The sequence below is a fragment of the Onychomys torridus genome, chromosome 2, assembly GCF_903995425.1.
Source record: "Onychomys torridus chromosome 2, mOncTor1.1, whole genome shotgun sequence".
In the NCBI taxonomy this organism is placed as follows: Eukaryota; Metazoa; Chordata; class Mammalia; order Rodentia; family Cricetidae; genus Onychomys; species Onychomys torridus.
Genome location: NC_050444.1, coordinates 117384607 through 117410240, shown reverse-complemented (window position 1 = coordinate 117410240; position 25634 = coordinate 117384607). Strand labels below are relative to the sequence as shown.

The 25634-nt window shown below is 43.6% G+C and overlaps 1 protein-coding gene across 1 annotated transcript in view; it reads right to left on the bottom strand.

Annotated features, from left to right (window-relative positions):
- Positions 1-25634, bottom strand: part of Cachd1 (cache domain containing 1) — a 212348-nt gene that overhangs the window by 134912 nt on the left and 51802 nt on the right. Inside the window, exon 2 of the mRNA XM_036177591.1 lies at positions 7947-8009. Coding sequence (XP_036033484.1) covers positions 7947-8009 — 63 coding nt within the window. The remainder of the gene's footprint in view (positions 1-7946; positions 8010-25634) is intronic.

Sequence of the window (25634 nt, the reverse complement as noted above, 5' to 3'; positions counted from 1 at the left end):
CTTTGCAGAGGACCCAGGTTTGATTCCCAGCACCCATATGGCAAGTCACAAATGCCCATAACTCCAAGTCCAGGGACCTGTCACTCTCTTATGAATTTTACAGGCATACAACATTTACACATACAAGCAAACATATATATATATATATATATATATATATATATATATATATATATATATATATATAAAATATTTTTTAAAAAGATGAAAATCACTGTTCCATATTCCTGTCAGTTATATAAATGAAGAGCACAGAATTAGCAACATGAAGGGCATGGGTGGCTTTAATAGGGTCAATTGCAGGACTAGGTAGTTGTGTGAATGGGCTGTGCTTTCAAGACAGAAATGGGACAGCAGGTGGAGAGTAAAGAGGTTTTCTGTGCTTTTAATGCTGAAGACAGGCTGTTTGCATCTGCTGGGGATGATCCTGAAGGGCAAGCAAACTGAGGAAGGGGAAAAGCTGCCTGCAGACAGCCTTGACCAATGTCAGGTTTGCTTCCTGAAAGTGCTGCTCACTTCCCACAGCTGTCTATTTAAAAGCTCTCTGCAGTCCTCTAAAACCATGGCTGGCAGCTGGCAATTGAACAGCTCCTGAATTATTAATAATGAGGAGATCATTTGCCATTTTGTTAAGTCGATTATTAAAGTAAATAACTACAGAAGCAATTGAGAAAGAAGACTGGAGCCTTGAAGGAAGTCCAAGGTGGCTCTGGCTCCTTTAGGGGATGATGCTAGCACCCCAAAAGCTCTGTCTCCTTTGTTTCTAACACCCCCCTGCTTTGCCCTTAGGGAGACTGTTTTGCTACTTTTGGGGCCACTTGCTCAAAACTTTGTTTTTCTTGATTCAGATTCAACTTCATATAAATGCCCTTATGTATGCATACAACTTAATGCCTTGAATGACTCAAAGCGTGCATCTATGGGAAGGGTTGCTCACAAGAATGTGTGGGGTGGAATTTTCTCCTTCTGAGGCTGCTGCCACCGTCTCTTGGCAAGAAAACTGCATACAGCAAACTAATCGAAGACTTAAAACACACTGTTAAGCAATTTAGACCCAGGCTCTTAGGGTTAATGCAAAAGTCATAATGGGTAAGAGCTGGAAAAGCAGTACACCATAGAGAATTTTGTGGTGAAAGTCAAGAATCATGAAATGTTTTTTTATTAGTGTTAATTGCTTTGCTCCCTTAACCAAAGATATTAACAACACATTAGATTTCCTGCCAAGTTCCATGATGTGCACAAATAAGATATGACTCTCAAGAAGATCTTATTAGCAAAAGCAGATGCCAAGAACCCAAAGGGCTCTATTTTCCTTAAAGGAAAAGTAACAGAAAAGTGGCAGGATTTTAGACAGTAGAATGTGTGTGTGTGTGTGTGTGTGTGTGTGTGTGTGTGTGTGTGTGTGTATGTGTGTGTGTATGTGTGTGTGTATGTGTGTGTGTGTGTGTGTGTGTGTGTGCACAAACATCATTGCGTGTGCATAAACATCATTGCACCCCAAATAAAAAGTAGTTCTTCTAAAGACTGTGAGTGAAAACTGAGAGCAAAGGAGCTAAGGATAGAGCTCAGTTGGGAAAGTGCTTGTGCAGCATCCAGGAAGCCCTGGGTTCAACTCCCAGTGCTGCATCAACTGAGTATAGTGGCATGCTCCTGTATCCCCAGCACTTAGGTGATGAAGGCAAAAGAATCATTAGTCCAAAGTCATCCTCAGCTACATGGCATGTGTGAGGTCACCCAGGATTCTATGAGACGCTGTCTTTAAAAAAAAAAAAAAAATAGAGCCAGGCAGTGGTGGCACACACCTTTAATCCCAGCACTCGGGAGGCAGAGGCAGGCGGATCTTTGTGAGTTCAAGGCCAGCCTGGTCTACCAAGTGAGTTCCAGGACAGGCACCAATGCTATACAGAGAAACCCTGTCTCAAAAAACTAAAATCAAACCAAACCAAACCAAACAACAACAAAAAGTATAAGGGGAAAGATGAATAATCTTTTTGAATGAACAATCTATTTTTTTCTTCTCAAATATATCCTACAATCAATTATAATCATCTCTATAATGAAGAGGCCAGTGGGATTCGTGTAAACAGAACTACTATGGGGGACATGCATCCTCAGAGATGTGTCCTCAGAGTAGGATATGTAGGCAGAAATCCAGTGCCAATCAACATCTGCTTTCATTCTAAGGGTCTGTGCAAGATCTGGAGACCCTGAAGGTTAGAGGGCTGAGCACCAAAAACAGAGACAGCCTCAGGGCTTGACTAGCATGGAAACCAAGAAATGGAAATGGGAGAAGTAGTGCTACCTCACCAGATTTCAACACTTGTTATAACAGGATAACCACAGGAACTCAATGATTAAGAGCTCTTGTTGCTCTTCTAGAGGACCTGAGTTCAATTCCCACCATCCACATGGTGGCTCAAAATTCTAATTCCAGCTCTAGTGGATCTGATGGCCTCAAAGCACACATGTGGTACACAGACATACATGCAGGCAAAACACTCATGCACACAAAATACTTGTTAAAAAATTCTTTTAAACATACTCGGGGCTGGAGAAATGACTCAGTAGTTAAGAATGAGTACTACTTTCACATCAGACCTAGGCTTGGTTCCCAGCACCCATGTCAGGCAGCTCACAACCACCTATAACTCCAGCTGCATGGGATCTGATGCCTCTGGCTTCCATGGGCACTACATGCTTGCGCTCGTTCTCTCTCTCTCTCTCTCTCTCTCTCTCTCTCTCACACACACACACACACACACACACACACACACACACACAAATACACATTAAAATTAAAAGAAATCTAATAATAATTGTTGTGGAATAAACTTTTTGTACACTGTGAAGATGTACCACTCTGATTGGTTTAATAAAAAGCTGAATGGCCAATAGCTAGGCAGGATCTCTGGGCAGAGGAGGCTGGGAAGAAGGTGGAGATACCAGGAGAGACACAGAGCAAGTAGGATGGGCAATATGGCGATGAGGTAATAAAGCCACAAGACAGAATGTAAATTAATAGATATAGGTTAAGTTGTAAGAGCAAGCCTAAGCTATCAGCCAACCTTTCATAATTAATAATAAGTCTCCATGTCATTATTGGGGAGCTGACAGTCCTGATGAAAAGGTCCAACTCTCAGTGGCATCCAATGTAGGGAAATGTATTTCCACATAAGACCTGAGAAAGTGTAAAAAAGGTTCCAAACACAAAAATGGAGCTAGATGCAGCTTCCTAGTCCTGCAGTCTTTCATGTGGGCAGCAGTACAGAGACACATCTCCTGGCCACTGCCTGTGGGCTTGAGCCACCAATGCGCCATGAGATAAGCTGTGGCAGTTTAAGGTTTTTTTCATTAAGACAAAAAAGGTTACAGATACAGAATAAAGCAGGTTCAGATGGAAAAAAAAAAGAACCTTTAAACAGACTTTAGTGTGTTTAACAATGTGTATAGGTTTAAGAAAAAAAAAAGAAAAAGGATATAGACAGTAATAAAAAAATCAATAGTCTAAGAATAATAGTGAAGTCTTTAAAGAGAGAAGTAAAGTAATGAAGGAGGAGGAGGACAAAGAGGAGAAGGAGGAGGAGAAGGAAGAGGAGGAGGAGGAAGAGGAGGAGGAGGAGGAGGAGGAGGAGGAGGAGGAGGAGGAGGAGGAGGAGGAGGAGGAGAAGAAGAAGAAGAAGAAGAAGAAGAAGAAGAAGAAGAAGAAGAAGAAGAAGCCACATAAGGATGGAAAATACTATAATACATGGAGTTTGGACCTTATATGGCACTTTGTTAATTTTGAATTTTTGAATGCTAATGAACAGACAACAGCTGCTGAGAGACATTGGATTGTGGAAGGGTCTGCTGAATTAAAACCAACCTGTATACTTTAGGAATGCTTTAACTTTAAAATGAAAGTCAAAAAATGTACATATTGGGAAGAGGTTAAGCTTTTGTTTCAATGGGAAACAAAAGGCTATGGATTCCTTCCAGGTTAACAGAGATCAGATTTGGCCAGGGAAGATCTTGGCTGAAGACATGGGGGAGGAAGTGAAGAAAGACTATATGACAGGTGATGGGTAAGCTGATTTGATCTCTGTGAGTTCGAGGCCAGCCTTGTCTACCGAGAGTTCCAGGACTGCCAGAACTGTTACACAGAGAAGCCCTGTCTCAGAAAAACAAATGACAAAATCATCCCTCCACAAAAAAGAAAGAAAGAAAGAAAGAAAGAAAGAAAGAAAGAAAGAAAGAAAGAAAAGAAAAGAAAAGAAAAGAAAAGAAAAGAAAAGAAAAGAAAAGAAAAGAAAAGAAAACTAGATCCAATTTAAAGGCCATTTCTTAATGAATGCTCGATGGGGGAGGGCCCAACCCATTGTGGGTGTTTCTGGGCTGGTGGTCCTGAGTTATAAAGAAAGCAGGCTGAGAAGGCCATGAGGAACAAGCCAGTGGGCAGCATCCTTCCATGGCCTCTGCATCAGCTCCTTCCTCCAGGTTCTCTCCCTGTTTGAGTTCCTGTCCTGACTTCTTTCGATGATGAGCAGCTATCTGAAAGTGTAAGCCAAATAAACCCTTTCCTTCCCAACTTGCTTTTTGGTCGTGGTGTTTTGCTTCATCGATAGACACTCTAAAACAGGGAATAGTGTGTGTATGACAATCCAAAACATGAGACAAAGCAAGGGTTTTTAAAAAGAGACTAGCAGGGCACAGTGGTGCACCCCTTAATCCCAAGGCTAGGAGGAGGAAGCAGGCATCTCTGTGAGTTTGAGGCCACAGTGAGTCCCAGGCTGGCCTGTGGTGGTGTCGTGTTCCTCAAAAAATCGTGCACCCTAATAAACTTATCTGGGGTCAGAGAACAGGACAGCCACTAGATACAGAGGCTAGAAAATGGTGGCACTCACGCCTTTAATCCTAGCATTCCAGAGGCAGAGATCCCTCTGGATCTCTGTGAGTTCAAGGCCACACTGGAAACAGCCAGGCATGGTGGCTCATGCCTTTAATCCCAGGAAGTGAGCCTTTAATCTCAGGAAGTGATGGCAGGAAACAGAAAGGTATATACATCGTGAAGACCAGAAACTAGAAGCTTTTGGCGGGTTAAGCTTTTAGGCTTTGAGCAGCACAGTTCAGCTGAGAGACATCCAGTCTGAGGAAACAGGATCACCTGAGGAATTGGCGAGGTGAGGTGGCTGTGGCTTGTTCTGCTTCTCTGATCTTCCAGCGGTCACCCCAATACCTGGCTCCAGTTTTGTTTTATTGGCAAGACCATTTAAGATTCCTGCTACACTGGCCAGGGTTATATAGTGAATAATAACCTCTGAGAGAAAGTGTAAGGCACCCTCTTTGGCAGGGGCCTCCGAAGTCTAGGTTGATATGTTTATTTTAATGTGTTTCCTTAGAGCTTACCTTTTAGGCTTTACAACTTCTTTACATATTAGATACATTGTACAAGTTTTTGGAAAGACAGGTTAATTGGTTGCTAGTGATTAATTAGTTACTAGCATTCTGAAGTTCAAAGGAGATGTAAGTGTGAATAACTGTGGTGGGGAATGTTTTCTAGAAGAGGAATCATGATAGATGAAATGTTCCTGCAGATTTTTGTCCCAGGCACTACCTAGTATCATAGGGTCCAGAGTTTTTAATTGCTTAAAAATTATTTTAATTATTATTACTGTGGATGGGGGAGGGGGAGGGGGTGCTGGTTGGTGTCATGGCATACCTGTAAAGGTCTGAGGACAATTCTGTCGAGCTGGTTTTCTCCTTCGACCTCTATGTGGGTTCTGGAGATCAAACTTAGAAAGTCAAGCTACCAGAGCAAGTCATTGCCTGCTGTGCTGTCTCAACAGCAACTACGTATAGTTCTCAATCAGGAGTCTCTCTCTTGGCTACAAAATGGGGGAAACTATCATCTCAGCAAACTGACAAATTTTTCAGTAAACATGCAACCATACACTTCTAATTATTGTTAAATGGATCACAGGGCTGAAATGACCTAAAAATCATGATAGTGAAGAAACTTCAGTGCTTGTGTACATTAAATTTCAGGTTAAACAATTAACAGTGCAATTTTCTCCTGCCTAGAGAGAAGACATAAAACTCTCTTTGCTTGGGGTGCTCTGGTGGGGGGGGGGCGGCATGGGGGGCTTGGGGGCATTGGAACTGTTAAAGATAAATACGTCTTGGTTCAGCTTAGGAAAGAATAATTTGACAGAGAGAAGGCACGTGGGGCAGATGGGGACGTCTCTGTCAGGTGGAGTTTTCCAGGTGAAGAGAATTTAGCAGAGATGTCTGTCTTGAATGAGAGTACACAGTAAAGTAAATCGTCAAAGAGAATAGTCAGCATGCATTTGTGTCTCACTGATTTCTGGAAACTTATTCTCCTGTCTTAAGAGTACAGGCAACTTCTTTGAGCTCTCGTGGCCTCAGTACCCTCCCCATGGTAGGACAGTCTGCTTCTGAAGGTTATCTGGCCACAGTCCATTGAATGGTCTCCCACCAGTGTTCTCTAAGTGCTCCATCAGTTGCTATGATTTCTAACGATTATACTGAAGGCTTCCAAGTTAGCCAGGTTAGCAATGACATCAGCCGCCAAACACAAAACAGCTGCACGTTCGGAAAGAGCCCGAAGACCTGTATCTGTTACTTCAAGAGGCTTAACCTGATAGCCCAGATCACATTCTTTAAAGGGTTATCAAATAGCGGTTGTCTACCAAAAGCATCTCCTCTAACGAGCAGGCTTTGTGTAGAAATCATAGACCATAACAACTCTTGTAGATTTAAGGATTCTGAAGTGCCTTCTAGCTCCCAGGAATAAGCTTAAGTCAGGACTTAGAAAGACAGGACTCAGTGTAGCACACCACAGCAATTTCAGGCTATTCATCCTTAACAATATCTAAACTAGGAAAAAATGAGACCCATATTGCCACTTAAAAGTGACTAAAACAGGCCCCCGCCTATAAACAGGAAATGCTGAACTTAGCCCACAGCACTCAATTGTAAATAAATAACCAGCCTGTAAGAACTTCACCCTGACGCAAAGCCTTTGTTCTGAGAATGCTCAGACGGGGTCAAGCTGTCTCCATGAATAAAAGAACAGAAGGAACTCAGAATTTACATCATTATGCATTTTCTTATATTTGTCTTTTTATCCTGTGTGGGCCCTCCGCTGCACCCTGGCTTGTAGCTCGGTTCTGTTTCTCACTGAAGTTTCAAACCTGGTTTCAAGTTACTTGTCGACAGTCAGGCTGGAATGAAGTCAGTGGGTTAGCTGAAATGAAAGCCTCCGCCTTTCTTACGGCTCTTCTTAGGCACCCGCTAATTATTTATATTCAAGCTCACCAACACTGTGTCTTAGTGTAGGAGGCAGCACACTCAATGCCAGCTAGCTAGAAACAAACAGAACCTGGCCTATAAGTATCTTGACTGCACGGAGCACTGAAAGAAGATAAAGGAGGGAAAAGAAGGGGGCGGGGGTAGAATTCTAGAAAAGAGGACAGAAAAGCATCATGAAGCGCTTGTGCAGTAGTGGCTGCGTTGCCAGAGCCTTCCTCCACCAAGATGAGCTAACTGTGTTCTCGTGAGCCTGACCACTTCATCATCAGAACTTCACAAGGAAGCTATCAGGAGTCTCTTGCATAAGGCTGACAAACTGCCAATCAAAAAAAAAGGGGGGGGGGACTGTTTGCTATGACCAAAGGGTGCATATGGATGCCAGAATGGGGAGTCTGATTCCACAGCCCAGATGCTTCTTTTCTGCATTCGATGAAACGTGTTTCGTCAGTTTGGGATTTGGGAGGTTCGAAGATACTCATGACAAGAGGTAATGCTTCCAAGGCACACCAGGAATGGCTGTGAACCGCCCACAACGTCTAAGCACCTGAAATGTCAGGGAGGCGCCATCATGCAAGAGACTCCATAAAAGTAGGCTAGAGGGGACATGGTCAGGGAATGGGCCTGTCCCCTAGTCTTACCTGCTGGACTTCACTCTCTCCGTTGGAGATTTTCTCTGTGTAAACCAAGGAGTTGAAGATCCGCTGCAACAAGAAAGAAGATGGACATTAGATTTTTCTGAGAGTCACCTTCTATATGTGTGTGAATAATTTGTTGCATACAACACAAATAGATTCAAATGGGAAAAAGTTTAATCACAATACAGTGATTTTTTTTTTTTTTAATGGAGAGTAACCTAAATATCCACCGAAGTCAGTCACACTTATTTATTTAAGCACTACCCAGGCACTATAGTGAAATAAACCAGATGTTACACTATATTTTTCATTTTCAAAAATACATTTAATTACAGATTTCCGGAGTCCATGCCATTTTATCCGGCTGCTGTAATCTGGCAAAGTTGTGTTTCTCATTTAAATCCTGCACTCCCTGAATGCTGTAATTGTTTACAGGCCCTAACATCTAATGTAATAAAACTCTTTGAAAAGAATTCTTTCCACATTCTCTCATGTCCCTATCCAGCCAGTACCTACCCCATATTATCTATCACCTTCATTCCTCAAACACCCCCCTCAGGAGAGGAACAAAGACATTTGCCAAATACGTGTGGCCTCAAGAGAGGATTCCCGGCCAGGCTGTGGCACATCGGCACACAAATTCTCTGCTGGGTCCTGCCCAGCCTATCTCACACTCACTCTTACACACACCACCTTAAGTTAAAATAGCTCTGTAGGTCTGAGACTCGACTGGTGTCTGTAACAAACTAGAAGATGAAAAGTCCAGGCTGTGTACATAGTAACCGGGCGGGGGTGGGGCAGCGTCCTTCCAGTTTGTCTTAAGAGCTTTAAAGGTGCCACGGAACTCTCTAGATGAATGAAGGGTCAGACCTGAAGGTGTCAGCCAAATTTTTGTTTCTCTTCTCCATCCTGCTGCCAACCAAGCATCTGTCGGCATCTGGGAAAGCATCCCAGACAGCCCAACACACCTGTGTGGCTGTGGCGAGGAGGCATGTGCCAAGTTCATCAAGCCCCAGTGCAACCTAAACAGAACACAAAAGAAGGAAGGGCCCATGGCTGGGGCGTGGCAGAGGGTAGAGGGTGGAAGTACACAGAAGGACAGCGAAGGAATTACAGCTTGGAAAAGTATAATTATAAATCATCATGATACCACCCATCACATGCCATGTGCTCATTCATTCAACAGAGGCCGCCCCATCAAAATAACCCCACAAGAGGAAGGTTTTCTTTTAAAACTTTTGAATTATGTTTGTTTTGTTTATGTATTCTCCCATTCCCCCACCCCGTGTGTGTGTGTGTGTGTGTGTGTGTGTGTGTGTGTGTGTGTGTGTGTGTGTGTGTGTAGACTCTCTTTCTACCATGTAGGTCCCAGGGATGACACTTGGGTCTCTGGGCTTGTCAGTAAGCAGCATTACACACTGAGTCATCTTATCAGCCAAGGGATGTTTCCATGGATTCTTGCAGGGCTCATAATAACAACACTGGTTAAGATTTATGGAACGCTTACTATGAGATAAAGATCTGAGCATGCGCTGTGTGGTAATATTTCTATTTTGATCTGTTTGTTTGGCAGTTGTTTGTTTCTTAAGACGGGGTTTCACTGTATGTACCAGACCTCACCACATAGCCCAGGCTGGCCTTGACCTCTGTCTTGAATTCTCTTGCCTCAGCCTCTCCAGTACTCTTCTCAATCCAGCTTAAATTGGTTTTACAAAAGCACCTTCGTGATAGACAGTATAATCGAAATTTTTTTCTTTTTTTTTAAGTGCATGTACGTGTGCCTGTGGGAAGGCATGTGGACCTGAGTGCAGGTGTTCATGGCGCCCAGGTGTTGATGCCCTGGCTTTGGAGTCACAGGTGATTGTGAGGCACTGGACATGGGTGCTAGGAAAGGAACTCATGTCTTCTGTAGGAGTGAGATCCCAGCACTCTTAACTGCTGAGCCATCTCTCCAGCCTTGACAGACACCATTATTATCCCAATACATAGATACAGAAACCTAGTCCAACGTACTCAAGGAATCTCGTGTGTCTATATTTTTAAAAGATGAAAAGCCAAGAGCTTAGGAGGGTTAAAAAATCCTCCTAAGGTTAAAGTTGATCAAAAATCATTCAGGACAAGGCTGGAATTTGAAGCCAGGCCTTGTGGTTCCAGAGCTGACATTCCTCACCCTATGTCTCATTAGAACTTGTTAGCTGGTTAAGTTTGGCATAACAAACTTGTTACCAAGATATATATTGCCTGGAACTTAACTGGTAGTCTCAACTAGAACTTACTAATCCATTAATCAGTCATTTCTTATACATATCAATTTTGCCCCAAATTCACTGGGTGTTATTTTGTAACCAAGGGATATCAGGATTCTGAATCCTAAAACACACCTCACCTTTTGATAGGGAATTAAGGGTCTGGGAATGTGGCCTAATGACACTGTATCTGCCTAGCATGACCCCTAGATTCCATCTCAAGTGCCCCTTCCGAGAGAAAAAGGGGACAGGTGTGTGTGTGTGTGTGTGTGTGTGTGTGTGTGTGTGTGTGTGTGTAAGGGGTTCAGGTGGAAGGAAATTACAAGTCTATAAGCCTCATTTCTAAATTAGCCCACAGCCCTAAATTTCTAGTTCTCCAGAGCCTGAACCAACATCATCCCTCACCATAATCCCAGATTATAGTCCAGACTTTTCTATCATTTCCTTTTCAAAAAGATGCTCAGTTCATTTTCATTAAAATGAACTGAACTGATGCAGCAATTCCAGGTCTGCCTTCCTCTTAGAGCAGGGGTTCTCCAGTGGGAGACTCCCAGGAAGCCAACCAGACCCACTGCGCTCAAGCCAACAATCACCAATGGCCAAATGTGCTGTTCCCTTGTTTTCTTAAGAAGAACGAGCATTACTCAGTAGTTCTAAGGGTTCGTGTCAAGACTAGTGCACAAAGTTCCTTCAATCTCTGTCACATTTGAGATCTTAACAGTAATGGGGCTAATATTTTTATATAGTCCTTTCCTATACTGTCTATATCTAATTAATTTAGGTTGATAAGACAAAAATTTTAAATTAACAAGTCCTAGATATGTGCAATAGTGATTAGTGGACTCTATATTGAGTACAACCCTCTAGCCATCCGAGCATTAAAGTGACAGGGCTATCACCAAAGCAAATGGTCTTTGTCCTGCATCCTTCCCCTGGTACCAATGTTATACAACTGGTACAAAGTTTAAAAGTTGGCTTATGTGTGTGTATAAAAATCACATGAGACACAGTAATTTCTACCATACTCTAAAAGAGCTGTTCAGCTCCCCAAAGCTTAGAATTTTTATAGTTTACAATTTCACATCAATTACTGTACTTCATCTTCATAATTGCCTGTGTAGGCAGAGCAGGTATCTGAAAACACATTTTACAGATTTGAAAGCTATAGCACAAAAGTTAGGAGCTATGTCCCAGGTGAAAAACCGAAGTGCTGAGGCCTGAACCCGGATCTTAAATTAAGTACAGGCAGTGCTTTTTGCTGACCTAGCAAACAAACTTGACCTTATCACCTTGCTGTTCAGGATGGTCTAAGAATCCTAAGTAGAATGTGGGCATGGGGCATGGGGGGGTGGGGTACAACACATAATGATTGAGATTTGAGCTTTTCCTGATTTATTTTAAACATGATGTAAAATTTTAGAAACAACCAACGCCCCAGACAGTTGCATTTTTTGTACTTTGTGCTGCATGTGAAATTGCAGAAGAATCAAAATACAACCTTGCTTTTGGGGAGTGAGGAGTGGTGATACCTGGGTCATGTGATAAAAGACAGGAATTCAAAATTATGGAACCTGGCTGACATTTTGGTGACCTTAAGGTAAATGTTTCTTGATTATTAGAGGACTTGAAAAATGGAAGTTTCTCCCGAGAACACAAAACTGATGAGTATTCTTAACAGGTCAGAACCTTCATCCTGTGCTTGAATGAGGTAACAAACTGTGGTTGGGGACTAGGAGGTAAGGCCACCACTCTGCTTTGTACTCTAAATTGTCACTTTCCCTTAACTTAACTTCCTGGAGAACCAAAGGAATTCCTGAATTTGAACTCTTTTTGTTTGTTTGTTTTTCAAGACAGGGTTTCCCTGTGTAGTTCTGGTTATCCTGGAACTCGCGCTGTAGACCAGGCTTGCCTTGAACTCAGAGATCCACTGGCCTCTGCCTCCCCCATGCACCACAATGCCTGACTCATAAACTCTTAATTTGAACACCACCCAAGAGAGCAAAAATTCTCCTCCAATTGCAAAGCCCCAGAAGTGAAGCCCAAAGACACCACCTGATATCTCTCATTACTCTTTCCTGTTCTGGAAAGTTCTCAAATACTAAAAGCAAAACTATTCTTTAATAGGTATGGAGACTTAAAGTTATTTTTAAATAAAAATATGTCACTAAATCCTTGTTATTAAGTTTATTTCTATAATTAAAACAATAAAATGTCTTATTCTTTTGCTCATGGGATCTGCATTAATATATATTTTGGAAAGCTGGCTCTGTGTTCTAAATCCAATCATATGCTTATCCTGTGACCCAGCAGCTCCCATCCTTGACATCCACTTGACAGAAACATGGGGGTGTACTCACGCTCACCAGGGCAAGTTATGAGGATTGTGCATAGCTGCTACTCCTAACAGCTCAAACCCAAAACCAACCCACATGCTGATCCACACAGGGACTGAATTGATCCACACTCAGTGTGCACCCTGAAAAACTCAATGAGAATGAGCACATGGCAGCAGCAAAGCTTACCACCACCAGACATTACCATAGCATATCACCACGACACATCACTACACCACCACCAGACATTACCACAGCATATCACCATGACACATCACTACATCACCACAGGACATTACCAGAGCATATCACCACAGTACATCACCACATCACCACGGTACATCACCACATCATCACAGGAGACGGCAGGGACTTCTGGAATGCTGAAATGTTCTGGTTTTCATTTTAGTGTTACATTTAGTTAGTTGGTTTGTGTGTGTGTGTGTGTGTGTGTGTGAGAGAGAGAGAGAGAGAGAGAGAGAGAGAGAGAGAGAGACAGAGACAGAGAGAGACAGAGAGGAGAGAGAAAGAGAGGAGAAAGGGGGGGTAGGGGGACACAGGCCATGAAGCATGTGTGGAGGTCAGAGAATAACTTGGGGGGAGGGGTGTTCATGCTCTCCTTCCATCATGTGGGTCCTAGGTCATCAGGCAAACGCCTTTGGAACCAGTCTTAACTGTTCCATGCTCTGGTTTTCAATCTGAGTGCTGGTTATTGGGTTTTATGAAGCTTTATCAAGCTGTGCTCTTTTAAATCCATTTGTATGTGAACTAGTGTTCATGTGTATGCAAGGGTACACATGTAGACATGTGAGTGGAGACCAGAGGACAATCTCAGATGCTATCCCCAGGAGCATCATCCATCTCCTTTTGAGACAGGGTTTCATGGGACTGGAGCTCACCAATTAAACGAGGCTGGCTGGCTAGCAAGTCCCAGGGATCTCCTGTCTTTGGCCCCCAACTCCCTAACACTGAAGCTACAAGCTAGTACCAGCCTTCCTGGCTTCTCACATGGGTGCTGAGGACGTAACTCAGGTTCTCATGCTTGTGAGTCACAAGTTTTACTAACTACACGATCAGTTCAGCTCTTAAAGCTGTGCACTTTTTTTTTTTTTTCAGTATGATGCACTGAATTTTTGCTCAGTGTACATTCCAGGCAGCCTCTTTGAAATACACTCAGCCCGGGCTGGAGAGATGGCACAGAGGTTAAGAGCACTGGCTACTCTTCCAGAGGTCTTGAGTTCAATTCCCAGCAACCACATGGTGGCTCACAACCATCTGTAATGAAATCTAGTGCCCTCTTCTGGCCCACAAGCATACATGCAGACAGAACACTGTGTACATAATAAATAAATAAATCTTAAAAAAAAAAAAGAAAAGAAAAAAAGAAACTGTTAAAAAAAAAATACGCTCGGCCCAAATGCTCTCATGTGCATTCAAAACTGCATTTATAAAAGGAGGTTGTGTTTACTGGACTATTATAATTACATAACAGAAAAACTTAAGTTCATCCCTGATGTGGATGGTCCTGGACTGTCCCAAATAGAGACACCTCACAAGTCACTGAGCAAGGCTTCTGAGCACACCCTGATGCTCTATTTGAATCACACGTACACGTTTTAAGCATCTAATAATTCTCAATTCTCCTTTTAAAATGATTCCTAAGGCTTCAGATTCTTACCCACTAGTACTGTGTAAACTTTTTTTTTTTCAATAAAAAGGGTATCTTTCACTGGACCCAGATATTTGAAACATCGCACAATTTAATATAATCCGCCTTTTGCACAGCATTGCCTGAGTCATTCTTTCCCCCTTAAACGATGTTTTAGGCAAGGTTAAAAAAAACAGAGAGATGCAGAGTAACAACTGGGTGTAGTTCCTCCTACAAATTGTCTGAAAGAAGTGGGGAAAGCAAATATCCTCCTTCTCATCTTCTCTCCCTCTCTTCTTCCTCCAGTGCCTCAAGGGCTGCAGCTAGCTACTGCCTTGTCCTTCCCTGGCTCTGCTCGGAGTCTACTGAAGCCCACTCTTAACTCCCAGGCTCCCCCAACCCCTCTATTTAATTAAGCTTAACAGATGGCAAGAGAACTGGTTTGTTGGCACAGGAACGATTACAAGGGTGTTTAATAAGATGGTCAGTCCAGACAGCGGGCCCCACCTTTGCTCCACTACCTGCCTTGCCAAATTTTAACAAGACATTTAAATGAAACCTACAGCACAATACCACAGTGAAGAAATAAATACCCCAACCAGCCTAATGAGAGGCTGTGGGTCTCCTTCCCTGCTCTTTGCTAAGAAATTAAGGACTGTGTTTTTACTCCAAACCTTAACCTCATGCTGTTTTATGGGTCTCTGTGGCCAGTCCATATGGCTGACAGTTCACTAACAGCTCCATCCGGCTCTGATCTGCTGCTATGGTTCTAGAGGTTGCGGACAAAGGGGAGGAAAATAAAGATGAACATTGTTATCTGAGCAAGTGGGCCAGCGGGGACCACTGACGACACACAAGTACCATTTAAAGAAAATTCCAAAAGCATTGGAAAACAAATCAATGGTAACTAAAGTGTTCTGGGGAAATGAAGCGTATGCATACCTCATAAATAATCTTTTACCAGATTCGGGTCCCCCTCAGCCTGGATCAGCCAGTGTCTGATTTGGGCCAGACTGTTTAATATCATACTGCTACACACCTGGATGGCCCAGGAGAAAGGCCTTTCTCAGAGGAGGCTGATCATTTTGAGCTCTAAGGTCACAAGACGATTAGTGCAAAACAGTCGTTTCTTTAATCCCTGAACTTACTCATTATGGACACATGACTTGAAAAAGTTTGCGGAGAGTATTGGGAAGGCTACCCCCCAAAACTTTAAAGTAAACAAAACATCCAAAAGAAAAGGGGACAAATCCTCCGAAACAGCTGCCAAAAGCTTGTTTATAATAACTTGTGTTACTGTGTTTTTAAAATAGCATTTAACAGGTTTAAATGAATCCCCAGGGGTGCCTTGATCCTGGAGGACATGGGAATGGAGGGGAGGTGCTGGGGGGAGTGTGGGGGTGGGGGCGGGAGGGGGGAGAACAGGGGAACCCATGGCTGATGTATAAACTTTAAAACACATAATAATAAAGAAAAAAGAAAAAGAAAAAATAGCATTTAAAACAATAGTATCATGCTGTGTGTGTAGGTGTGCTACAGACAATGATATAATCCATATGACAAGGGACCAGAGTGCAGTCAGGTATTTTTCAAAGTATTTCCAGCGTTTACCACACCCACAGGAAACAGAAACTGGTCAGGACCTCCAGTTCTGACTCTTGTCCTTGCCAGAAGCCAGAAATTCCTTGGTGCTGTCCCGGCTGGAAGCCAAGTATGCCAGAAGGGGCTCTGGTTCCTGCTCTGCCTTCTTGCTACCTTTATTCCCCTTTCATGACACCATTGGCTGGAAGCTCTACTCAAGGACATGATCAAATCTGAGAGGCACTTGGACATCCGGTGGGTGGATTGACAGGGCTGATGAATTCATCGCTCCGTGTCTCACCCCAGTTTCTGCCAAAAGACTCATCAAAAACCCCTCGGCTAGCAATCTCTTGGGACCCATTCTCTACAGGAACTCTCCTGCTTCTTGTCTGTTAAGTGCTTACCTATAATGGTCACAATAAAACCCTACTCTAGGGCTGGAGAGATGGCTCAGAGGTTAAGAGCATTGACTGCTCTTCCAGAGGTCCTGAGTTCAATTCCCAGCAACCACATGGTGGCTCACAACCATCTGTAATGAGATCTGGTGCTCTCTTCTGTATACTAAATAAATCTTTAAAAACAAAACAAAACAAACCCTATTCTAAAGGTACCCTTCTATTATGCATGAAATTCATTCTAGGAGTTTGGAATATAAAGGACTGGGAAGCCGTTGTCTTTGGGTGGCTCTGATAGCTGCTTTGCCCCCTAAATTATGCTCACTGAGGTGATAGAGAAATCCTCTGCCATTCAAGGGCCCCAGCTTCTCCTGTACTGTTTCCTCGTTTCATAGATGAAGACCCTAAGGTTCTGAGCTTTAACTTGCCTCACATTGACCATTAGGAAACGTGTGGTCAAATCTGGCTGCAAAGCAAGACTTATTCCAAAGTCCGTGCAAAAGAGAGGACTTGTGGGAAACTGAGGCACCAAGGAAACTAGAGCAGGGCTCGCCTGTGACTGGTGGATTTTCACGTATGTTCTTTCCTCCTCCCTCCCATCTCGTATTTCCTTTGTAGTAAAGAAAAATACACGTTTTTCCCCCCAAAGACAAGCCAATCTCAAAGCAGGGTATGCATTCAGAGATTCAACCAGAACCTACAAAAAAATTCACCAACACTAGATCATCGCAGTTAAGAGTGTGTGTGGGAGAGGACGAAACACGGGCTCACACCTGACCCTTGCCATAAAAACTAGATCCTAAACACCACAGTGCTGGCAGGAGACAGACAAAGCTGCTCTAGTTTCATAAACAAAGGGGAAGGCCTAGTTACTGAACACTGTTGGAGGAAGAGACTTAGACTGCAGAATTTAAAACAAAAGTAATGAGGGACACCACTCCCACCCCTGCACAAATCAGCTACACCCCAGATACAGACAGATCTGTTTGCTTTCAAAGCTACTATAAACAATGATCGTGGCTAATGCTTGAGTGATGCTTACAGTCTGCCAGGGGCTGGCACCTCACATGAATGAACTCTTCTGGCTCCAGATGAAAATGAACTTGGGGAGCACTCCAAGTATTGTGCTCACCATCATGTTAACCTTTCTACTACCATCCATCTGTCCTACTATACTTAATCTTCTCAAAGCATTAGCACATTCTCTGACTGGCAGTTAGCCCATGAGAGCTGTAAAGCAAAGACCTCCTTGGGAGCTCTCCACCCACTCAAGCCCACATACCCTCGGTAGAATGGGGAGGTGATGGAGAGTGCTCCCTTCTGTATTATTTCTGTGGCCGACTTACAATTAAAGTAATATGTTTCCTATAGAAAATTTGAAAATACTTAAAAGAGAAAGAAAGAAATCTGTTTGACTGCCCAGGGAAAACCCGTGTTGTTTATATTCTCCTTCATTTCCTTCCAGAGTTCTTGAGTGTCCAACTCCAAAGCTTGTTGTAATTCTCTAAAAATTAGTTTAGGCCATGACTCCTGGCCACACTAGAGTACACATGGTAAGCATAAATGAGTCGTGTCCTCATTAATCTATCTTATTAAATCACACAGATGCTTACTGTATTTTGGTTGTTTGTTCAACCAGCTAGCAAAAACAAGATATCTTTTTATCTTTAAGATCTAAAAAAATCCCATATTGTCTCAAAAATCTGTAAAAACTCTAGTTAGTCAATCAACACAGTCCTTGAACCTCAATTTCTTTTTCTTCCAGTACCTTTAAGCTTCTAACACACACCACCACCACCATCATGGTGGACCACCATGAATTCCTTGGTCTTTCACTTTCAAACCCTTCAAACCAACATGAACTCTGAAGAGTAAGTTATGTGGTTGATTCACAAGTTGGTGATAAGTGTCACCCTCACAAAGGGCTGTCTGTTTGGGGCCACTCTATCCCTCAAAAGGAATTACAGGAGAAAAGAAAACAGCAGGCACTCTGATTTAGCAGTGACACTATAAAGCAATCTCAGCCAGCAAAATTTCTAGTTGTGATCTCTTGATTTCCTATTGGAGCATTCAAAACTGAGAGAGCTCCTGGGTGAACTACCCAGAGAACAAAGGGAACAGACTAGCTGGAAACACTTCCTTAAAGTGCAATAAAGGTTCCGGAGGGGTTGCTGGGTTTTTGTTGTTGTTTTGGCTTTCACAGGGAATAAAGGGAAGCAAATCAAGTCCATGTGTTGGAAAGATTCAGCTTGTGGTCGGTGTAACTTGCTGTAAGTAATCTTCATGACAGTGTGCATGGCAGCCGCACATGGGAAATGGAGTTGCCCAAATGCTCTACAAAGGAGCCAAATTTCCATGCCCCTGCTTCCCCTCCCCTCACCCAGTTTCTCCAGCCATAACCCCTACAGCTCCATTTTGCTTCACCTTGAAAGGGGTGGGTATTTAATAACCACATGTTTTTTCTTGAGGGTAGCATTTTAATATTTCATAAACCTTTCATATTGAGTATTCTGAATGCAAAAAACAAAACAAAACAAAACAAAAACATAAATGCATAGGTTTCCATTAAGGATAATGGGAAGCACTTGGCCTTCCGGACTTAGCCATCCAGACTTATAACCAAATCCTAGCCAACCAAATCCTTTTGGAAGAGTCAGAAGCCATTGGGTGGGGTGAGGGTGGGGCCCCTGTGCTGTCAAGGAGCTCATACACTCACTGTGAGGGGAATTTAATTTAAAGTCGAGGAGGGCAATGCCACAGATGGTGGCTTGGGCTGCTTGTCACAGGCTCTGTGGGCTGCTGGAGTTCACAGTGGGAAGATCACTGAAGAAAACCACGTGGTGGCTTGACTTGGGTATGGTATTTAAATAGGGAAAAGGAAAAGGAGCTTAAGAAAAAAATCATTTCTGAACATTTGCTGAGAAGGTCTGTCACATAGAAGGAATTACCAAAGAAAATGTTTACTAAGCCCCCCTTTTAGGCTGGGAGCTGTCTCTGACCCTAGGGATGCCAGAACATCCCCTGTGTTCAATCTACATTTCAGGCCTCTTGGCCTCAAGAAAACTCTTCTAAAGGACTCGATAATCGTGGGCCTGTATTCAGAGATCAGGACAGTGCTTCTGCCCTAGGAAGGCTTATGTTCTAGAAAGAGGCCCCAGAGCCAGCGATTATGACCAGAGACATATACAGTAACAACAAGTCTCATTTCACAGGTTGGATTGGAAGTGAAACCAAATTAAATGGAACAGAAAAGACAGACCGGAAGGTCTGCAAGGCAGGAAGGAGAGCTGGAAATTATGCAAATGAATCGGCCTTAGTGAGGTTTTTCAGTGGGTAGTCCAACCAATGTGTATTTGACAAGAATTAAGGGTTGTAAAAAGGTTCTTAACTGCGGGTGGGGGGGGGGTGGAAATGGGTGTTTTAAGAACCCTTACAGTCCACATGCTTCGAGCCAGAGACCCACTTCCTAAAGCTGATCACACAACTTGTAGTAAAAACAAAATACATATGGTCCATTTAGAAACCCCAGGGTTAGCATCCCCAGGGTTAGCATCCCCAGGGTTAGCATCCCCAGGGTTAGCATCCCCAGGGTTAGCATCCCCAGGGTTAGCATCCCCAGGGTTAGCATCCCCAGGGTTAGCATCCCCAGGGTTAGCATCCCCAGGGTTAGCATCCCCAGGGTTAGCATCCCCAGGGTTAGCATCCCCAGGGGCTGCGACAACTCCAGGAATCAAGTGATCTGAATCATCTGCTAGTGAGCTTAAGAACCTGGATCTGTAGCTTCCCAAGTGCCTCATCTCTTCTGTAAGATTATACAGCCCTCTAAGGGACCTGCCTTATTAATTTCCCTATCCCTACAGTACTTGCAAGAGGTTACATTATGGAAAGAGACTGAGCAACAGTGGTTTTAAAAAAAAAATGTTTCAAGTAACAGAAAACAACTGTTGAAATTTAAACAAAGTTGCAGTATTGCACTCTGACATGAATATGAGCTTTCTTCCAATTAAAAAAGTCATTTATTTATTTATTTCTGTGTGTGCGTGCACATATGTGGAAGTCACAGTTGGACAACTCACTGGGGTTGGTTTCATTTGGTCTCTCACCATGTGGGCCCTGGGAATTAAACTCAGGTCTTTAGACATGATAAGAAGTACCTTTATCTGCTGAGCCGTCTTTCCAACCCTGAATACTGTGCTCTTTATGTATTTTTCCACTGTTCAGTAATATAGTATCCCAAAAGAAAATTCTTACACATGCGATTCTGGTACATACGTTATGTAAATAGATGCTTTAGGCTCGCTGCGGTGGTACAGGAAGCAGTTCCCAACACTAAGAAAAATGAGGCAGCAGGAAAATGGTTCGAGGCAAGCCTAGGCTAGAGGTGAGACCTTGTCTCAGGAGAAGGCTAAATGGATGCTCTTCCAACATAATCTTCATGCAAAACCAAAGATCAGCGACGACGCACAGCTCTGTCCACACTAGCCCTACGGTCAGGACAGTTACTCCACCTCCCTCGGTTGAGTTTCAGGGAGTAGTGGTACATATCTGCAATCCCAGCCCCTGGAGGGCTGAAGCAGGAAGATGGAGTTCAAGGCCATCTGGACTACTCAGCGAGACTATCTCAAGAAATTCATTAAAACGAGAAGCCAAGTTAGAATCTACAAAATACTAGGAGTCTAAAATGTCCACGCAACATCTACACTGGAATTTTATTGAAATTCCAACTGAGACTTGTGAGTCCAGTCTTCCTGTTATGAAAATCTTTCAGGAAATGCAACTTGCTTATGAATCCTGCACCACTACCACCCTACTTCCTGTGCTGGGGATTAAACCCAGGAATGTGAGCATGTTAGGCAAGTGCTCTAACCATTGAGCAACATCTCCCATCCTTCATTTTTTAATTTTTAAAAAGATTTATCCTCTCCCCCCCCCCCCCCCGTGTGTGGTGTGTGTGTGTGTGTGTGTGTGTGTGTGTGTGTGTGTGTGTGTGTGTTTTGCCTGCATATAAGTATGTGCACCACATATGTGCCTGGTGCCTAAGGAGGTGAGAAGAGGGTCGCAGATCCCCTGGGACTGGAGTTATAGACGGTAGTGAGCTGCCATGTGGGTACTGGGTATCAATCCTGGGTCCTCTGAAAGAGCAGCCAGTGCTCTTTAATCACTGAGCAATCTCTCTAGCCTAGACCTTCATTTTTTGAGACAGGCTCTCACCATGAAACTCAAGACTAGCCTTGAACTCCAAAATCTCCAGCCTCTGCCTCCCAAGTGTTGGAACTATAGGCATGTCCCAACACACCTGGCTTTAATTGATTTTTAAAAAATCATAAATATATCTCTGCACTTCATTGCCAGGGGAGTGGCCAGGTATGAAGGCAGCGAACGTTTTAAGATGAAGATTTAAAGGGAGACTAATTCTCAAACACGTTGAGTTTAAAGTGAAATTCGAAGGTGTGAGTCAAAGCAGCTACCATTATAGAATGAATGTGATGCCCATATGACGACCTACATGCCCTCCTAAGCTCACCTCCCCACCAGGATTTGTTCTTCAGGTGCCCACAGCCAGGGTACGCATGTCACACATAACAAATGCCACAGTAACTGCTCTTGCCTGTCCAAGCTCTGTGCTACAATGGTCAGCAATAATTATTAACTAACATCTTGGCTGAATGATGGCTTTCTGAGCTCAGATTCATGATATAATTTTTATGAATAAATAAATTATGACTAGAACATTTCTTCCAGACGGTAGGGTTCAAAACAGAGGTGGATAGTGGGTGGTGGGATTCTGCGGTGGCCCCCTAGAAGGCCGTGGTTACAGACCATTCAGATCTGCCTAGTTCCATGTTCATAAAGTAGAGGTGAGGATACTCTTACCTACAGAGATTGATGGATTTATCTCTCACATATAGTAAGAGCTCAATAAATAGTAACTTTTTTTTTACAGCTTCTTCTTTTTTTTTAAGCTGAGGATCGAACCCAGGGCCTTGCTCTTGCTAGGCAAGCGCTCTACCACTGAGCTAAATCCCCAACCCTAAATAGTAACTTTTTAAAAGTCCTTAAAACTCGAGAGGCAGAGGCAGGCAGATCTCTGTGAGTTCAAGGCCAGCCCTCCCAACACCCCCCCCCCAAAAAAAATTCTCGGAAATAAAAGTCATTTGAGATTACCCAGGCTCTAATTCCAACATTAGGAACTTTCCCAAATTATCATTCCAAAGAGACAAGGCACTTAAGAAAAACACATTTTCAGTAAACGGCTTTGAAAGCCATAAACGGCTGTGACACGAGCAGCTAGCTCCAAAGGTCTTTAGAAGGCTGAATCCCAGTCTCAGCAAACTGCCTTATTTCTTCATGCAGAAACCTGCGTAGAATCTGGGGCCCTCCCCGGTGCAATGATACCTACACTTTGACTGTTAAGTACCCAGAGGAGAGCTACTGACTAGAAAGCAATCCAGGCTCTGGTTTAGCCTAACCCAGAGCTTTAGACACTCCCACCAAGAGGTCAGGAAAGGACATAGCCTTTGGGTCATCGCTCCAGAGGTGTTGATCTCTCCCAGGCTAGTACTCTCGATGAACAAGGCTCCTGCCCTGAGTAGTGGGTAGCCATTCCAGCCTTGGCCTGGAAGTTCCAACCCCCATTGAGGCTTTGTTAATGGTCACGCCCACAAGGCGGGGCCGAGAGAGGACGCTGAAGACCCAGGATCCAAATGTGTAGGATCCCTTGGTTCTGGGACCCTGGACGCTGGAGGTAGACAGAGCAGAGTTCTCCAGAGAACACCGCCGGACTGCGCCATACCTTTGCCAGACCCTACAACTTACCTATCCCTTCATTTGTGAGTTACCCCACAAAATAAACCTCCCTTTTAACTACGTGGAGTGGCCTTAAGAATTTCACCAATACTGAGAGGGATGAGTGGTCCACCTGCACATGCCAATCAAAATGGTGACAGTGAGAGAAGAGACTCTTCCCCTTCCCACTCCTAGCCCCACCCCACCCCACTCCCAACCAGCTACTTCATAAGCAGGAGCCTTGGCAGGACGTATCTGAGCTATCTGAGATGACTTCCCAGGTCCACCCAAGCAGAGTTAAACCTTAACTCCACCTGGTGTGACATCCACGAGATCTTTACTTTCACATTTTATTGCACATTATTTCTTAAGGAGCATCAGCAGTGACCCTAAAAAGAGGGTAAAACCAATTCCTACTCACCCACACAGGCTGTCTAATATGGGAACCGAGATCTGGGCTTTGGAATAATCCAGACTGCAGCTATTTAAGAGGAAATTATTTAAACCCTGTGCAAACTTAAGTAGCAGACCCCCAAACCCACAGAAGTGGGGCAGTTTAGTCAGAGCAGCCTTCTAGGTGCGTGGCCGGCATTAAGGGATCCATTGCCTAGATCAGGGAGGGTCCACCTGAGCATGGTGATATTAAGATTGCTGCTAATCTCTTTGAATAATCAGCATTTGGGAAATCACTAATACACATTGAACAAATGTTTAATGAATAAACACAAGCTGTGGTATGGCAGACTCATTTGACACAGAAGGAAGACATGTGAACGTATGTGAAGCTATGTGAAGTCACCAACTGGACAGAACCCAGTCTTTCCCCTAGCTTTCGGTATGCCAGTACTCAATTTTATACCATGCTAATTTCTCATGTAATTAGAAAAACCTGGCTGTACTGCGTACCAAATTCAAAACGAAACCATATTTATTTACTCCACAATGCCAGTTGGAACAGGAAAGGAAATTATCTAAAACTCCTGAACAAGAAGAAACCAGAACATCAAATTATTCTCCCCACCAAGTAAATATTGAATTTGGCACGAGTTCTTGGAAAGGAGATGGTATGGTAGACTAAGCATGGGTTCTGGAAGCGAGGTCGTGAGACTTTGGGTCCGGGTATGCTCTTACTGTGCATTGAAGACACATGCTTAAATGCCCAGCACCTCTGCTTCCCTTTCCAATAGAAAAGGCTTCCTGGTATAGGACTGTGGTGATATTTTGTGCATCCCAATAAAGCTTATCTGAGGATCAAAGGAAAAAGCCAGCCACTATAACAAACATAGAGGTCAGGTAATGTAGCACATGCCTTTAATCCTAGCATTCAGGAGGCAGAGAATCATCCTGATCTGTGAGTTCAAGGCCACACTGGGAACAGAGGCAGGCATAGAGGCACAAGCCTTTAATCCCAGCACTAACTGTGGAGGTCTGGTGGTCTGTACAGACAGACAGGAAGTGATGTAGCTGGGCGTAGAGAGGAAGAGGGCAGGGACAGAAAGGCATATAGGCATGGGTATATAGGAAGTAGGTCTCTCCTCGGCTGAGGATTTTTAGAGGTAAGAACATGGCTGGCTTCTTTCTGCTTCCCTGACCTCTCAGTTTTGACCCCAATATCTGGCTCTGGGTTTTTATTAATAAGACTGTTTAGCAATTTGTCTTACATAGGGTTCTTTGGTGTTTAGCAGACACTTCTTTTAGGACCACTTTGATGATTCTTGTATAAGAAGGTCTCCTCTAGACCTGTAGACCACACTGGACTGATGTCTATGGAGACGGAAGCCATAGGTCAGCATTTTATACAACCAAACCCAAGATTTGTTTTGTGCTCGAGTCTGAGAACCACCTAGTGAGAGACAAGCAATTCATATAGCTGTTACTGAACTAACTGCCAGACACTTTCTTTGGGAAGTGACTGCTAAGGGGACCAACATTTCTTTTTATGGCGTTGAAGTCCTAAAATAATTAGATCATTTGCACAAACCTGGAAATATTTGTGCAAACTATTGAGCCCACTTTAAGTGGCTGACTTTATGGAATTATTTCAGTATCTACTTTGTTTTCGCTGTGAGGCTTAGTCATCAGGGAAGAATGCAGCAGGGAACACACAGTACTTGATATGCACCACATACTGCATTCACGTTGGTTTCTGCCATTAACTGTCCTTCATACTCTAACACGCAAGGAATCTTGGGTTGGCTTGCTATATAAAAATGCTAACTCCTTGCCCTCCCTGCTCCACAATTAGTTCAAATTGGGCTACCAGTCCAGGGAAGGCCAGCTTATGCAAGAGTCACCAAGGCACCCTGGTGGCCTACTGCTTTGGGAAGTCCTATACCAGAGAACTTTTCAAATCGACGTTTGTATTGTGAATCCCTGGAAGTGTCGTCTACGTGAGGAGAGCCATTTTCTAAATCTTCAGTCACCACAGAAACCACTCTCCACTTGCATCTCCAAGTTCAAGTTTAAAGATGAAATAAGGGAGGGAAAAAGGAAATGAGAAGACAGCTGGGGGGGGGGGGGCAGTGCACACCTTAATCTCAGCCCTTGGGAGGCAGAGGCAAGTGGATCTCAATGAGCTCAAGTCCAGCCTGGTCTACAAAGTGAGTTCCCGGACAGCCATGTGTACACACAGAAACACTGTCTCGAACTGCCCCCCCCCCGACACACACACCAAAATGAGAAGACTAATAACGGGCAAATGC